Below are 12,680 nucleotides of genomic sequence, written 5' to 3'. Positions count from 1 at the left end.
CTTAAGTTGTGGTTAAATTTTGGAGAAAAAATTAATTCAGTTGAATTCAGTTCATCTAGCGCCAAATCACAACAGATGTCGTCTCAGAGCACTGAACAGAAACATTCACATACTTTATAAAAGCCCATTAGTAAAAGATATTTATCTAAGGAAGCAAACAGATTGTGTTGAATCCACTTCATCACAGTCTCCCATCCTGAGCAAGCACACTGGCAACAGTGGAAAGGAAAAACTCCCTTCCCATCAAGTTGCTTGTTGAAGTCCCACTGTGTGCAAATGATCAGCGAGTCGTGTGGTCGTGTTTTAATCAGCCAGGTTTTGACAATCAGACTATTTTTATGTGAGCAAATAGCAAAATTACATTCTTGGCCTTGCATATTTTTTATTTTATTGCCCACATCATAGCCATCTCGGTTCATTTTGAACCAAATTTGACCCCCCCTTCCCCTCCATATTTTGATTTAATCTACTGTAGTGCACTTTTTAAATGAAGATGGACAGCTTTGAGTTTGTTTTTGGTGGCCTTTACCTGGACATTAGCCTCGGATGTTTTCTGTCATGCTCACAAAAAAAATTCAAGTGACAGGACTGCACATCTCTGCAACTGAAAAGCAATGTGATCGTTGCAAGACATTCTATAGACTCCCTTGTGAATGCAGTTCAGTGATAAACTTATATATTTTGGAAAGGTTCATCTCACAACTTTGCTGCATTGACGTTATATTTTTCACAAGCCCAAGACAGAACACACATTTAAACAGCCGAACTTTAACCAGTCAAAGTCAAGGATGGACTGTAAGATCAGCTCACATAATCACAGTGTGAAAATTAAAACTGTTTTCTACACAATTCCTCATTTTATTTCAAATAAACACTCCAAAACTTGTCCTTTCTGCAGTTCATTTATTAGTTACACTAAATACAAACTAATAGTTACCTTTAGTAATAATACTTTATGAACGCTCAAGAGTGAATTTGACAGACGTTTGACGTTATTATAGAACAGTTTATAAATAAATACACAAACTTTGCCTCGAGTCTTATGCAACAACGTCACAGGATCCTGACCTTGTGACACAAAATCAAGGAGAAAATAAAAGTGAAATAAAAAAAGAGTCACTGGTGTTAAGATTTGCCTCATTTAGACAGTGTCAAGAGAAACTCCCATGAAGAAAAAAAAGTAATTAGTGAGAAGAAAAATAACGGGATGAAAGCATCTAATTAAAGTGAAAAAGTAAAACTTGCTGCTAAAGCCTGAGTAGGATGTGAAGCTGTACACAAGTACCAGACCTGAAAAGTTCACACAAACAACATAAGGAAGAAATTAAACAAATTAATACATACATGCATGTATGAACAGCAGAGGCAGAGCTTAAGACTATAAATATGTAAGGTAATGTGTGACTGCAGTGGAGCAGACTTTATCTCCATAACAACCTGCAGGTATGTAAAGCTTCTAAAAGATAACGGTTTAACTTTGTGCCCGTTTGATCAGCAGGTTCCTACTAGTTCAGGAAAATTTGCCTAAAATCCACATTTATGACGTATTCAAAAAAGCCTCTACGTAAATGATTAAAATTTGAATGTTAGATTTTGACACAGAAAAATGTGAAGTGTTATTGAGACTGTTCGATATTGTTCAGATTGAACATGCTTTTATTTTATTGTATTATTATAAACGTCCGGCTGCAGATTACTACAGATCTGAGTTAACTGAAAACATTATCAGACCTCAGTTCATGGCCTACAACGTTCTAGTCTAACTTTTGGAATATTAAAATATAATACGTATGATGCAGCGTTCTGGCGAGGCGTGCTTTAAAACCAACTCCACTAACTGTGAGATTATTCTTTGTTGTCTGGACAAAACAAAGTGTGAAATTTAAGACATCGGTCAATCGTATCTTAACCCTGAAAACTCTAAAACTGTACATGACATTTGCACACAGGATGCACAGAGCAGCCAATTTAAGTTAAAGTGTAAATGTAATGACAAATGCAAACAATAAACCGTCCAGTTAATAACAGTTTTTCTTTACATTTATCAGTTTTAATTATACTTGCATACAGCTGGCTTAATGTAAATGCACAAGAAGGGAATATGCACATTCTTGCACAGCAAACTGGATGGATTTTGTCAGCCATGGACAGTTTTTCTTGATAAGACCTTGTGAAACTATCAGAGCATGTGATTAAGCTTATAGCCTGCTGGGCTAGCAGTGGGACAAAAGCTGGAATATTTAAAGATCATTCAGACGAAGAGTGAGCTGGAAACTTTTGAAACATTACAACCTGTGACAGATTTTTGCTACAGATTCTCTATTGAAAATGACGGCGTGTCTGTGTGTGACTGGCAAAAATCAAAATTGTACAAAAATCCTTGTGTCAGAAAACGGCAGTGCTGTCTGATCAGTTCATGCAAAGCTGGCTTCTACCGTTTTACTGGTGCCGTCTAAATTAAGTCTTGACAAAATATTATTGGTCTGTAAAGAGTGTTTGTGCATTAATGATGTACATTTGTAGATATGTGATATGTAAAAAAAATCAAAACGATGCAATGTAAATACAAAGTTCTAATGTATATTAGGTGCCGGAGGTGAGGAATTAAAAACATATGTGCGAGTGCATGTTGTCTTTACTGCATTCTGCAGTGCAGCTTGACAGGAAACCCACGAGGTAAAACACTGTACACTAACTGTACCTTGTATTATTACACGTCGTCACTGAGCTGCTGCAGTGTTTTCTCCTCAGGCCTGGGCTATTGATTAATGGACCTATCAGGCTCAGGGTGACTCAGCACTTTCAGGTCAGCCTTATGGATATTAAGCTTTATATAAACCCTGATGAAGAGGCACAAGAGAAGAAAAGGATGATGCTTTTTGAAAGCAGGAATGAATGCTTAAATAGTCAAGGAGACAATCAACTATGAGCTGACATAGCTGAGCTTACGTTTGCATCAACCAATAAAAACAGGAATAAATGTTAGAGATACAGATGTCCAAAAACATCCAAGACAAAAAAATATCAGAAAAATTATTTCTGCATACCAACTGCCATCTTGCACATCAGTTTAATCAAAAAGGTAAATATCTGTTAAAGCTTAAAGTATGTGTTGGGGACGAGTCACAGTTTCTGACGCACCAAATTTTAGTTTAATATCTGTAAAAACAACAGATTCATAGCCATTTTACCGTTGGCTGAAGCAAATTAGCCGAGGCAGTCGTCTTGAACAGGTTTGAGGTAAGGCGTTGTAAATGTACATTCAATATTTACTTCCTCTGAGTTTTAATAAAATTTGTTTACTAGTACATGAGATACATGGCCAACAGACACACGAACACAAATTTGTATTTCTGTTAAGACATTGGTTTGACCATCATTCATTTCTGTAGCCTAGACCCGACCATAAACCTCCAGTATCAGTACATCCCCTAACCTAAAATAAATTCGTACCCAAGTCCTAAACCTAACCAAAAAATCATGTTCTATTGTATTTGGAATGGGACTACTGGTCCTGACAAGGTCTGTGAACTCGGACTCTGTTCTACCAGTCTTTACTTCTTCTTACTCCCGTCTTTACTTCAGCGACATTGTTGGCTCGTCTGGTAATTAATGACAGGAATGTGAACGAGGAGCAAAGTACAGTTTTCATATCTTAAGCTAACAGCGAGGTATCTATGATGGGGTGATGACGTTCTGTTTTCCAAACTCCAGATTTGTTCTTTCTTGCATCATTCCAAGCTTCTGACATGTTGTACCCAAACTGTTCTTGTCGTCTCCACCCAAAACAGATCCCCTTGTTTTACAGTGACATACAAAAGCTGGAAGAATACATGAGGTCATAGCCGACAAAGTATTGGATGTCTCGGTCTACGGGACAAATGTAGAGGTGTGTACACAAGCACCTACAGGTCTGCAGCCTCAGGTGGATGTGCTTATAATGGGTATTGTTATATTAACAAAAGCCTGACAGGGGCTGAGTACTCCACTCCTAAATAATTTTCCTCAAATAAAAGATCTATTTATCGTGGCTAAGACTGCTCCCTGCAGCTAAATATTTACAGCATCATTTTATAATACATTTATGTTTTAAGAGAACACTTTTTTATGATTTGTACTTTAAAGTACATATTAGCTGTGTCTAAAGTCACTTTAAACTCACAAACTTTACATTTCATTTTACGCCGCATTCGGGCATCCGAGAAATTTAACTTTCAAATCTTTATTTCCACCCACTGATTGGGCTCGAACCTCTAAAGTCCACCGTCATGTTGCTCATATCTACGGTCGTGTTATCAAACGATGAACGAAGCTTTAAATGCAGAACAGTTTGGTTGTCAGCTTCACGACCACCATCACAACTTCATGGTTCATCTTGCTCGCTGCTTGGAACCGTCAAAACAGCTGCACCGCCCCGGCGAAACGCAGCTAATTTGACCATTAAAGTGCATTTATTAAGCAAAGGTTAGACCGAGACACCTTTGCTATAATTTCGAGCAAACAAATGTTTCTTTTAGGTGGTTATTTTGTTAAATTTTAAAGAAATGCAGCGGCTCGTCCATCTGCGCGTGCACACTTCGCAGCACCGAGGCAGCAAAACTATTTTTGAAATTCAGCTGATTTGACCATTAAAGTGCTTTTTTTTTTTTTTTAAATAGTTAAACACACCGTTATTATAATTTCTAGCAAACAAATAATTGTTTTTAAGTGTTAATCTTGTTAAATTCTTACTAAAGTCTTCCTGTGCACGCTCCCGCGGCCGTCATTTGACAGTCAATCGATTTTTGGCACATCACCGGCCCACATTTCCAGGTTCGGCCCACATTTCCAGGTCGTCAGCGGTGACGCTTAACAAACGCAACACGTCAGCGGTGACGCATAATAGATGCAACGTATTTATGGATTTTTCCCCTTTATTAGATAAATATGGACTGATGCGACTTAGAGGGCAGTGCAACGTGTACGGCGGACAATACGGTACTTGAGAAATAACTTTGCTATGCTAGAGCTTCCCAGAAACTCAATTTCTGAGCGTTTAACCAAATCAGCAACATCTGTAATAACCAAACCCCTTCAAGAGTCTCTCACTGTTGTCATCTGTGGCTGTAACATATATTAATTTTTTTTTTTTAAAAGTATGGCAGTTCTTTACACTCAGCAATTGTGCGAAGTTAATAAATCTCGGAAAACTGTGTCCAAGGGCAAAACATATTTTTCTTTACATGCGATAATTACATAAAGTAAAAACTAAACGTGAGGGCATGCGTCTATAAATTTGGATTAAAAAGCAGAGCAACAAGAAGCTCTTCATTTTTGAGCAGTACAACTTCATTGTAGAAATAGATTTTAATCGGGCACTAAAAATTACACCAATCAAACCTGGACATGTTTAATTACCAAGTAGCAGCCGCTGCTGCTACAACCAGCTTACTTTAGCCCAGAATTAATTTTCATAAAGCGAGTGATTATATTTAGGAGTAGACATATTTCCAAGTATTGTTTTTTATCAAATTAAAAAAATGTGTTGATCAAATAATTAAATAAAGACTGGTGTTGTGTATCGACCACATTCTTTTGGGTCAAAGAAAACCTCACTCTGGACGACCTCTACTTCAAAGTCTGATCAGAGACGTTCTTTACTTGAGCTTCTCTGTCTAGAGTTCTGACCTGCTAATAAACAGCCAGGTAACCTCTGGAATACAAACTTTATCTTTGCTTCTACATATCTATAAAACAAATTTCCATATTTGCTAATATTGTCCTTTTCAACACTCCTTGACATTCCATTTTAGTTACCCGTGACCTCTCATTCCGATATAGGTTGTACTTCAAGCAGATTCTCGCGTAATCAAAGCGAAGTTTTGCGAACAAACACTAAATCATCACTAATAAAATGTCCACAGAAACACACAACCAAAATTCTCATCAAAAATGTGTTTTTTTTTTTGTTTTCACCTTCTACTAATGAGACTGAACTCTCATTTGTTTATGAAATTCATTCAGTTTGACCAATCTAATTCATGACAACAAACAAGTGTCTAATACTTACAGAACACAAAGAGATTTAAAAAAATAAAGAATTCAGAATTCTCTTCTTTTGTACTTAGCATCACAACTAAGCATATTTATTGAACAAAAAGTAGATTCATGACAAAAACAAGACCAGGGTTCACAGAACATAAAGTTTAAAAATGAACCCACATCCCATGCACACTAAAACTAAGACAAATTATCTTTTTACAGATACCGACATGCATGCTCAGTGGAAGTATATTGCAATACATTATGGTCTAGACATAATCATGCCTACTTCTGGTTCTTTAATACACTTAGTCTAAACAGTGTTTATATGTTTAGCTGTGCTCTGCACGTCTGCAGTCATCCTGACTGCCAGTAACAGTGTTTGTTGAGAATATTTTGCTATCACAATGTAAAATCCAAGTAAAAGTAGCTGAATATGTTTGTACATTTAAAAAAAAATCAATAAAAAAAGCAAGTTTAAAGGACCAAAAGATTAGAGCTGAACACAGACTTTGAATACAGTAGTTCTTCGCTACTTTGCGGTTCGACTCTTGCGGCCTCGCTCCATCGCGGTTTGTGGACATACAGTACTGTACATATATTGGATTGTTTTTAATACACAGTTGTGGACTGTATAGTAATGTCACTGTACTGAACTCATGTGGACGTGAAAAAGTTAATGACAAAATAATCATTCGGATAGGCGAAGCCATTTTGTAGTTTTATTTCATTCAACCCCCAACAGTACTGCAATCATCACTCATAATGACTACATTGCCCTTAATTCAATGCTGTGGTGCCTCCGGCCGCTGTTTTCTGCCTAACAGTATTTTTGTAAAGCGGAGTCATGACTGCTGAACCGGCCTTTCAAACGCAAAATTTAATTTACGTCACACGGAAAAGATTTTTTAAAGAAAATTAAACTTTACAAACGTAAGATTCGCAAGAAAGTGTAAATCATGTGATGACATGTCTCTTTACGAAATGGAGCGTTGCACTTAGTAACCCGGGCGCTGAGTGGCTCAGTTATGTCAGCTGTTTTCCCTGCCACTGATTGGCTGTTACAGTCCGTTTACCTTCACTCTTTTTCAACTCAACTTCAAGCGTTACTACTGCGTTATGTTTTCTAAGCGTTCTATGCGTTCAAAAGTCTCTGGCGGTGAAAAGAAATGCCAGAAAGGCTTTGTAACCAAAATGCTTAATAACCTGGACGCTGATTGGCTCAGTCACCATCAGCTCTGTTTAACCCAGTCTCTGATTGGCTGCAACAGCAGAAGACGGTAGCTAACGCACTAGTGGCAGGAGGTTCGTTTACCTCCGCTCTTTTTCAACTGGACGGCTCCCAACCATTCTGTGCATTCAAAAGTATCTGGCGGTGAACCGACACGCCAGTGGAAGATACGGATGATTAAAGAGAAAGTGGAACTTAAGGACAAATTTTAAGACGGCCATACCTACGCAGATGTTGCCGGCCGCCTATGTTGTAAAGATGGAAGCTGCATTGGCCGTGTGGATTAATGATTGAAAAAAAAAACCATCACTTTGGATACCAACACCAAAGGTGAAATAACTTTACTGTATGGTCATCTTGCAGCAAGCAGCACCGAGGAACTGAGACATGGCAATGTAAATGAGAAGCGGGGGGACGAATCCGAAGCTGGACCTTTCGACCACCTGGTTCAACCACCGAACCACTGCATTTAGTTCCAGCAAGCGATGGTTCAACAAATTTCAAAAACGATTTGGATTCAAAAGTGTTTCTCTGCACTGAGAGGCTGCGTCTGCCGACAGCAGACTTGGTTGACACGACGTTCTGATCTCCAAGGGGGGGCTACAGGTCTGAACAAGTTTTTAACGTGGGCAAAACGAGCCTGTTCTAGAAAAGGATGCCATCTCACACATTTATTATGAAGGACAAAGCCAAAGCCCCTGGTTTAATCTCATCTTCATCACTTTCATAGTCATCAAAGGACAGCTGATTCTTCATCTTTTCTTCATCTTCTCTGGTGATTACCCATTTAAAATTAATATTTTTGTAAAAGGTTCAAGAGTTTAGAAAATTGTTAGGAACATTGCAAGAGTGTGGGGAAGGATTTAAAATGCCAATATACCTGTAAAATACTAAATAAACTATTACTTGCTACTATTACTACTACTACTACAACAGTAAATACTTAGGTCGTTTTCACACCTGATAGTCCGGTAGACTCGGTTCGGGACCAATATTCATGAGCTTTTGTTTACATTTGAGCGTTTGCATTCACACTGCACTGTGCAGTCGAGTCAACCTGTTGAACCAACCTATTCCCCCACTCGCCTGTGGGGGGCGCTGCACCAAGAACTACTGAAAGAAACGACACAAAAACCTCTGAAGACAGTCTTCTTCTTCTTCATTTGTAAATAAAAACAAAAACGAAGTGGCATCAAGTTTTAGCAGTTTTACGAGTTGTATTTTGTCATTTTTCAAAAATGGACTTAACATGAGCAGAAGATGAGACAGAAGACCATGGAGAATATTGTTTTTCCACACAAGGCAGCTGACGGCTCCATATGAGGTCAGAGAAATGCATGTTTGTTTACCCTGCGGAGCGGGGCTCGCTCTGTTTACATTCACACTGTACTCGAACCGCGCTGGAGTTCACTTCTACTGGACCGAGACCTAGGTTTTAGCCAGGGCCAGAGTTCGACTTTTTGTTCCGTGACAGAGTTCAATGGTGCGTTCACACCTCCCCAAACGAACCAGACTTTCTAGGAAAACAAGCTAGAGTTCGATTAAAGCGGACTAAACAGGGCGTGAATGCACCCCAAAACTACTTACTACTACCACCACTACTTGTGTACATCATTTCATTCCATCTCATGTGGTACATGAGATGGTAATGACAGTAAAGTTTACTTGAACTTCACCTACTGTATCTCTACTTTGAGGTTTTTCACATATCGCCGGGGGGGGCGGGGGGGGGGGGGGGCGGCGGCGCATGGCTCCAAAGTCCCGCAATAAATGAGGGACTACTGTACTAGAAATTTTACACATGCACATTAGTAAATGTAAAAAGGTCAATATATTAATTTCAAATCTAATGTTTCAAAACAGTGCTTAAATAAATCTGTCCTGAGGCTCATGCACAGTTAGGTGACCTGATAGGTGGTTTGGATGAATAATGCAAAGGCAAAGACACCTAGAGCAGTGTGGTCTTGATTCCAGACTTGGGGGGGGGGGGGGGGGGAAACCCTGTGTGTCCCTGTTGTTGATGAGAAACGTGAAACAGGTTGTGGCGACTGTTCAACCCCCATCCTTTTGTCCATGTGTACTTCTATCAGTGTGTATGTATTTAAAATGAATGTGTGTGACGGAGACTGGGATTCAGAGAGAGTGTGACTGTTTAATCTGCCCCTCCCGTCTCCTGTGCTCTGTATGTGTGTTTGTGTGTGCACACCCTCCCCACCCCCCACCTATCTGCATTCACTGCCAGACAGATTAAATGGTCAGAGTTGGCGATTAAAGCTCTGCTGTCCAGGCCAGTGGGTAACAGGCGAGCACACTGTGCAACTCCTTCCTTCCCTGCAGCCTGAGAGGATTAGCTGCTGCTAATGCTAAGCCAAACTGTAACCTCCAACCACCAGAGAGGAAAAGGGGGCAGGGATATTAGTCTTTTTTATGAGTCTATAGAACAGGCATTCAGGCCTGGGTGAAAAGGTGCAAGAATTGTGGGTTTTTTGTACTGTAGCCCAAGATGCATTCAATGTACACACAGTATCAGACAAGTTTTAGCAACACTGCTTGAAGACGTACCCGATTTCAACACAAAAGGCTATGACTAACAGGACCTGGTGTTTACAACATTGAAAATGTGCCCACACACTTTTACCAAGATGCTCCAAATAACTTTTGTTGTTCCACAAAGTATAATTTCCAAGTTATTACTGACATTAGGGTGTCAATGAGAAGCCCTTTTCTTCAGACAGGTTTGTTCATGCAACAACCAAAACCTATCAGCCAAAACACGGAGTAGCAAATCGTGGTCCTTATACCTTTAAAACTTCGACAAAGTCTGTTTATTTGTGACATGAGCATTGAAGATCATTCCACTAGAGACGGATTGTAAAAAATTGGGAAAAGTCAAAGTAGCAAACACAATTCATCCAACAAGATTAAGCCATTTTTTCTAAAATATGCACAGCTGACATGACTGAAATAAAGACGAGGGCAAAACAAAACTCCTTTGATATTTATTACTGCAGTAGCTCACTGCCATCACCACAGCCCCTCCAACTCCCCGTCTTTACTCATCTATTATTAAAGGCTTAAGTGAGTTGTTACATGAATGTTTGCTCCACAAGGAAACGGCAAATCTAATTTAGACTGAGTCGGGTTACTCACCACAAACAGTTTTTAACACGGCTCAGGGAATGTTACAGCCTCAGATTACGGACAGTTTTCAGAACTGTGCTTAAATTGAATAAATATGAATGAATTCACTCGACACTGCCAAAACATGACAGACATTAGTATTAAGATGTCAAGAGCATAAGAACTAGATTCAGTTTAGAATAATACACCACCTCCTTTAATGATTTATACTGTAAGAATCTCTTCCTAGAGGGCAATACGAAGAGCGTTTGACGTTCTGTCGAGTCAAAGTTTCCACCTTTGCACCTGCTGTGACTTGCAGTGTTAAGCTGGCCTGTTGACAGACTGCTCTGCTTACTAATGCGTTACAACTTCATCCACGTGTGAAGCTGACTGCACCACTGCTCTCAACCGCTGTCGTGCATTGTCAGCTGATTTGTACTCGCACAAACAAAACTGTCCATTATCGTCATCATCATCATCATTATCAGCCCTGCGCTTCAACTGTGTCAACAGATGAGCAAATCGCAAAAGGCAGCAAATATATAAGGTATCCAACACATCTTTACTGATAAAATACTCAGAGATGTTTACTTGATTAGTACCAGCAGCATCATAATCAGCACTTGCAGAAATACCCACAACATGTAGCTGCTTTAAATTTTATGACCTCTACTTAGACCAGCAGTTGCGACTCTCGAGACAAGTCGGACAATGTTCTGCTTAAAGTCGTTTGGTCCTTGATAATAATAACTAAAATAAAATGGCTTAAAAGCCACACAGGAACCAACTTTATAAATTATCTTAGGACTTCAGTAAAATTTCCCTATTTTTTTTTTTTATTCCCATACCTGGTTTCTTCTTGCAAGCATTCCTCCGTCTCTGTACCTCCTCTTCCTCATTTATGGTAAAAAGTGGTTGTAAAGTAGAACGGCCGCACGTCTTCCTCAACATCCACTTGTCTCGGGAAGGTCCACCTCCACTTCCTTCTCCTTTTTGTCCCTTCCTACCCGGCATCGCCTGCCCTGTTGCTAGCCACTGGCTAACTCACCCAACCTCTGCCCATCCCACCCAGCTGCAGAGTGGATCAAGGTAGAAGACGGTTCAGGTCGGTCCTGGGATTCTGAGTCCTGCCAGAGGATTCTGGAAGTGCAGTTCACCCATAAAAGTTGTGCTTTCTGATAAAGTAGCTAAAAGCTAGATGCTAACAGCTACTTTGATCTGGCTACAAAAAAAAAAAAAAGTATCCTTGTGGAAAATGTAGAAAAAGCTGAGAGATAAAAACGAGTGAATAAAAAAAGCACAATGCAGAGCTGAGGAAGAGTGTGAAAGAGACAGAGCAGCTCACTGTGCCCTGTCCGTCCTGCCCGGGATGGCAGCGCCTGGCAAGGAGACGGAGGATGCGGATGAGCTCTTGGAGTGTGGCTTAGAAAAGAAGACTTAATCCATACGAGTGGCTCGGTCAAGGTCTAAGTGTTGCGCTCCTTTTGACTTGGGCACTCTCAAAAAGATGCTGCGTCTGCTGTTTGCACTGTTACTGCAATCTCTCCTACCCCTCCTCCATTCTCCCCATCCAACATCTATTCTGTCAATTTCAACTTGTCAGGAGAACCACATCGCACAGACAGCCTCTGTACAAAAAAACATAGGAAAAAGAGGGCAGCAGAGCTGATGAAATATTCAGCGAGACTTCAGTAGTGGAAGGTGAGCCGGTACAAAGTAATGGGTTTCACCGACCACAGCAGTGCTGTGGAGGTGTGAGAGCAGAGGACAGGCAGCCTTTAATGAAACGGACACGAACACTAACACAGCCAGAAATTCACTTCTATGAACCCTACGGTAACCAAATGATGCAGTATGATGCTGTCCTGATGGTAGAAGTGTGTCAGGACTGCACGTCGTTTATGGCTCCACCCATAACTGCAACTTAAAGAGATACTTCAGAGCTTTTGAAGTGGGGTTAGTGGAAAAATTATCAACAATTATCTGATGCAGATAACTCTTGGAGTCATCAGTTTGGATAAATAAGAGTTCATTTCTGATTGGACGGACCAAATTCAACTGATGCTGCCTTTCAAAAATAAATAACTGAATAAATAAAAATAACAACGAAAAAGCTACTTTACGACTTGTTGTTAATTTCATACAATATTGTTGGTTAAATTTTTATTCTGCAAGTGCAAATAGCAGCATCTAGCTCCAGGTGTGCATCCAGCAGTAATTTAACTCAATATTTATGCTTTATATATATATATATATATATATACACACACACACACACACACACACACACACACACACACACACA

The 12,680-nt window shown here is 39.7% G+C and overlaps 1 protein-coding gene across 5 annotated transcripts in view; it reads right to left on the bottom strand.

Annotated features, from left to right (window-relative positions):
* Window positions 1-12,680, bottom strand: part of map7b (microtubule-associated protein 7b) — a 45,508-nt gene that overhangs the window by 24,955 nt on the left and 7,873 nt on the right. For 4 of the 5 annotated variants that reach the window (XM_037685829.1, XM_037685830.1, XM_037685831.1 and 1 more), the window contains exon 1: window positions 11,224-11,435. The exons of the other annotated variant lie outside the window; for it this stretch is intronic. In XM_037685829.1, coding sequence (XP_037541757.1) covers window positions 11,224-11,389 — 166 coding nt within the window. In that variant the 5' untranslated portion in view covers window positions 11,390-11,435. Of the gene's footprint in view, window positions 1-11,223; window positions 11,436-12,680 lie in introns of those variants that run through there. 5 annotated transcript variants of the gene reach the window in all.

This window comes from Nematolebias whitei, chromosome 12, assembly GCF_014905685.2.
Source record: "Nematolebias whitei isolate Nwh7 chromosome 12, NemWhi1, whole genome shotgun sequence".
NCBI lineage: Eukaryota > Metazoa > Chordata > Actinopteri > Cyprinodontiformes > Rivulidae > Nematolebias > Nematolebias whitei.
This window is presented reverse-complemented; position numbering and strand designations above follow the sequence as displayed.